This window comes from Mustela lutreola, chromosome 1, assembly GCF_030435805.1.
Source record: "Mustela lutreola isolate mMusLut2 chromosome 1, mMusLut2.pri, whole genome shotgun sequence".
Taxonomy (NCBI): Eukaryota; Metazoa; Chordata; class Mammalia; order Carnivora; family Mustelidae; genus Mustela; species Mustela lutreola.
Genome location: NC_081290.1, coordinates 276,610,503 through 276,615,567, shown reverse-complemented (window position 1 = coordinate 276,615,567; position 5,065 = coordinate 276,610,503). Strand labels below are relative to the sequence as shown.

General features: G+C 40.6%; 1 protein-coding gene across 1 annotated transcript; it reads left to right on the top strand.

Moving 5' to 3' along the window:
* Positions 1-236: 236 nt before the first annotated feature.
* On the top strand, positions 237-1,178 carry LOC131822666 (olfactory receptor 5G9-like). Its single transcript, XM_059158956.1, has one exon. It carries the CDS (start codon positions 237-239, stop codon positions 1,176-1,178), a length of 942 nt encoding a protein of 313 aa, XP_059014939.1.
* The last annotated feature ends 3,887 nt before the right edge of the window (positions 1,179-5,065 follow it).

Below are 5,065 nucleotides of genomic sequence, written 5' to 3'. Positions count from 1 at the left end.
CTTTCGGCATTGATGGATTTCTGCAGAGTCTTAAAATATGACAGCTTCAGATCTGATCTTCTGTCTGGGTCCCTATCTCACTTGCATTTCCTTGGCCACAGGATGCAATGAAGTCATATCACCTCTAAGGCTCGCCCAGTTACCGGTATATTTTTTTCCATGTCCCATTTTTGAAGATGTGTTCACCAAATCTGTTGTGACTCCTCTGTTCTTCTAGTGGAAACCAGAACCAGCCAATGGCCATTGAAAACAACACGAGGGTCACTGAATTCATTTTCACAGGTTTGAGTTACAACCCCCAGTTTCAGATCTTCCTCTTCCTGCTCTTCCTGAGTTTCTACCTTATCAATCTCACTGGAAACTTGGGTATGATTATTCTGATTCGGGTTGATTCCCGCCTTCACACGCCCATGTACTTTTTCCTCAGCCACTTGTCCTTTGTGGACATCTGCTTCTCCTCTGTTGTGAGCCCCAAGATGCTCACTGACTTCTTCATGAAGAGGAAGGTCATCTCTTTCTTGGGCTGTGCTTTGCAACAGTGGTTTTTTGGGTTCTTTGTGGCAGCAGAGTGTTTTCTGCTGGCGTCCATGGCCTATGATCGCTATGTGGCCATCTGCAACCCATTATTGTATTCCATTTCCATGTCCCAGAGACTGTGTATCCAGCTGGTCGTTGGTCCCTATGTCATCGGGTTCGTGAACACCATGACCCATACAACGAATGCATTTCGTCTTTCTTTTTGCGGCCCCAATGTCATTAATCATTTCTTCTGTGATATGTCCCCCCTGCTTTCCCTCGTATGTGCTGACAGCAGGCTTACTAAGTTGGTAGTTTTTGTTGTGGCTGGAGCTGTGGGCGTCTTCAGTGGTCTGACTATCGTGGTCTCCTACATGTACATCCTCATTGCCATCATGAAGATCCACTCTGCTGAGGGCAGGCGCAAAGCCTTTTCTACCTGTTCTTCTCACCTGACGGCTGTCTCCATCCTGTATGGTACTCTTTTCTTTATTTATGTACGGCCTAGTGCAAGTTTCTCGTTGGACATCAATAAAGTGGTGTCGGTGTTTTACACAGCTGTGATCCCCATGTTGAACCCACTTATCTACAGCTTGAGAAACAAGGAAGTCAAAGATGCCATCCACAGGACAGTTACTAGGAGGAAGATGTGTAGGGTCTAAATACCTATGTGGAAAGGAAATTGGGGAAGAAATCTAAAAAGACAGACTAACTGTGTGGATTCCTGGGATTCCATGCCATTTGCAAGTGTTGGGGGTTGGTTTGCAGTCTTAATTCATCTTTCCACTTACTCCTTTATCTAGTCAATTAATGGATTCATTCAGCCTTGTATATGATCTTTCATCTGTGATATACCAATATTAGAGTTCACATCTATTGTCTGCTTAATTTTGCTTCTCTCAGACATCTCACTACTCAAATATTTTAAAAGAAGCTTTATTGGGGCACCTGGGTGGCTTAGTTGGTTAAACGTCTGCCTTTGGCTCAGGTCATGATCCCAGGGTCCTGGGATTGAGTCCCATATTGGGTTCCCTGCTCAGTGGAGAGCCTGCTTCTCCCTCTCCCTCTGCTGCTCTCCTGCTTGTGCTCTCTCTCTCTCTCTCTATCTCATCAAATAAATAAATAAAAATCTTTCAAAAAATAATTTTAAAAGTTTTATTACTTAATTTCAGTTATTAACTTTTTGCCATTCTGCTAATATACTTTCTTTTCCTGTTGACTCACTGACATTGGAATTTTTAAAATGCAGTGCTCTAGGGGTGCCTGTGTGGCACAGTTGGTTAAGTGTCTCATCCTCGGTTTTGGGTCTGGTACTCAGGGTGGTGAGATCAAGCCCCACCTCGGGCTCTTCACTGAGTGTGGAGTCTGCTAAAGACTCCTTCTCCCTCTGCCACTCCCCCACTGCATTTTCTTTCTCTAAAATAAATTTAAAAATCTAAAAAAAATTGCAGTGCTCTGGATTTTGCACTTACATCTAGCTCCCATCAATAGGAATCTATTAAAAAAAAAAAAAAAGATGTGGGATTTTAAGCTTAACCTCATGAGTGGAATGAAATCCTTGGCTGTATACACTAGTTTTTTTGGGTGACCTTGACACAAAGAACTATGTATATCTCAGGCACTGGAAATGGATCTGTGTCCACCTCCAGCAGGTAGATGGTTCATAGGGATTGTTTACAGTCATAGAGATTTGTGTTCATCTCTAATGCATTCAACACTGACAGAGCTTGCAATAGAAGGTGTTAAGCCTATATTTTCTCAGAATTCAATTTTCTGGAGGATGTTGAGAGGTTTCTTACCTAATGTTCTGCAGGTTGGGACTTGGTTGTGCCCGTGATGGTACCTTTTAAAACCCTGGTAATAAAGCTTATTACCCAGCCAAGAACATACAGAGAAATGCCAGAGTTGAAAGTAGACTCTTAGTCTAGAACTACCTGTTTCTAGTAAGGTCAGTAGTTTTGTATCATCACAAGGGAGTTCATACACACAGCTCAATTTCTTGTTATGACTCCAGGGTCACGTGAGTGATGGGCAGCCTTTGGGTCTGAATGCCGTCACTGTGTATGGAGACTGGGCTTCCATATCAGGGTCTCTGTGTCCTCTCAGAGACCCAACAAAATAACCTGATTCTACCTTATCTTTCTTGATATAGCTTTACCTCTTGATTTTATGATGAAGACAGAAAAAGCAGAGAGTTTCATGGAGGAAATGGATCAGCATTCCTACATGACATTATAATATCATGGCTTAATCATTATAGAAATGTCCTCAGGATTTTAAGGAACTTCCATATCCATTAAGATGATTTATCCATTAAGAAGCTTTAAATAAATAAGTGAATGCATATTCTAAACTTCTGAGTACTTTCTATGTACAAAGTATTATGGGTTATTTTCTGTTGATTATTGTGCAGTGCACAGTCTCTGAAAATCGAAAATCGATCAAAGAGTTTCCACAAAATCATGGCGTGCTTTGTAGCTATGGGCCTTTAGAGATAATTTAGCCTAACCAGATTACTGGCTCAGGGAAAAAAGTTTTTTTTTTTTAATTAATTTTTTATTTTTTATAAAATTAACTTATGTTTTATAAAAGCCCCAAATATGACTTGCTATCTGATGTATTTATGATAGACTCACTCACTTAAAAATTTAGAACGTTGTTTTACAGTGAATTTCCCAAATGGGATAAGGTCTTATCAAGACCATTCATTGGTAGAGAAGCAACATAGAAAATTTAGAATTGGAAAATGTCATGCATTCATTGATTCAACAAATAATTATTGAACTTCTTCCATGTGCCGGGCATGGGACTTCTTGTCGCATATAACAGCGAAGAAAACAAACATCATTCCTGCATCTGTACAGTTTGTAGAACAACAGATCTAAGATATTATTCTGTTCATTACCCTTTTGATGGGTCAGTCAAGTCCATGATGACATACGCAGAAGTAATGATACTACCAGCCTTATCATAGATTATCATGAAGATTAAATTAAAGGATGGATGTGGAGTCACTTCTTAAACTATAAACATGTTTTGTTGTTTCCCAATAAAAACCATTCAATGAAAACAGTAAAAGTCTGGAACCAAAGTGTTATTGGAAGTGTGTCATGTAGTATGTTGGGGCCCCTGGGTGGCTCAATCTGTTAAGCGGGTGGCTCTTGATTTCAGCTCAGGTCATGATCTCAGGGTCCTGGGATTGAGCCCTGTCTCAGGCTCCTCGCTCAGGAAAAAAGAACGAGCAGTGTGTGAAGAAGGAATATATTTTTTTTTGGGGGGGTCAATCTTTACTTTGAAAAATGACTCAGAGCAGGATGAGCAAAGGTAAGGCTAATGCCAAAAAAATATGTAGCGGTAATGGTGCATTTTCTGGCTGCAAAGGGGTGCAAAAAATGAAAGATTTGACTATTATTGTAAAACTTCCATGGGTCAAAGAATTAAAAGTCTATATTTTATTTTATTTTTTAAGATTTTATTTGCTCATTGCACAGAAAGAAAGAACCCAAGCAGAAGGAGTGGCAGACAGAAGGATAGGGAGAAGCAGCCTCCCCACAGAGCAGGGAGAGCCCAGTGTGGGGCTCCATCCCAGAATCCTTGGATTATGACCAGAGCCAAAGGCAGTTGCTTAACGAACTGAGCCAACCCAGAAGCCCATAAAAGTTCATTTTAAAAAGGGAAGAATATTTGTAGGAAATACATACTTGATACTTTTCTTATTAAGTATTTTTGGAAAGAGCTTGTAGGTATGTGGAAAAAAGATTCTGAACAGACTATTAGGAGAAGGGGAAATCTTAATGGAGGTGGGAAACTGTCTCAACATGATGAGTATAAAAGGGACATTAGAAAAAAATGTGTTTTTTTGTCAACTATTGAATTAAAAGTTTTTTTTTTTTAAATAAATGTTGAAAGAAATTTCAAAATATTTAACAAGTGAGTCAAATGTTCTTGTAATAGGACTTCTAATGCCAGATGCAGGATTACTGGCTCCTTCTCTTGGGGCATTCTTTTGTGGGTTCCTCAGAATAATCCAGTAATCCCAGTTCAGATAATCTGTCCTAAGTAGATAATCCAAAATGCAGGGTTGGGTTGTGGTAGCAGCTTTTATTCAGAGGTGTGGTTGTATGTGTTCATAGTCTAAGTACACCCTGGTCTCATTAGCTAGTAGCTAAAAATGGCCTTCTTTTTCATTTAAAGCCTAATTATGATTGGGCTCATCTTTAGTGGTTTAGAGAAATGTAGGTGATACCAGAGTCTCTTATCCCTGCAGTTCAGAGTATCCCCAGGGGAGGAGCACACAGGTACTGTTGCTCTCCTGCCTTCAAGGCTGCCTCACACGGCTTCTGCTCCACCCACGGGTCCTGATTCCCATTGTGCAAACCTTCTCTTCTGCTTCCCAGGGATGGCCACTCTTCCCAGACCCCACCATTTCCTCCTGCACCTGCAAATACACTCACTTAATTCTAAGCCACCCACAGCATAGTTGAGGCCAGTCTGCCACTTCTGATGAGACTTTAGTAGAGAATGGAGGTAATGAAGAGTAGTGTGATTC

What these genes read in the sequence shown, in the direction of transcription:
- LOC131822666 (XM_059158956.1), top strand. Translation starts at nt 237, where the DNA reads ATGGCCATTGAAAACAACACGAGGGTCACTGAATTCATTTTCACAGGT.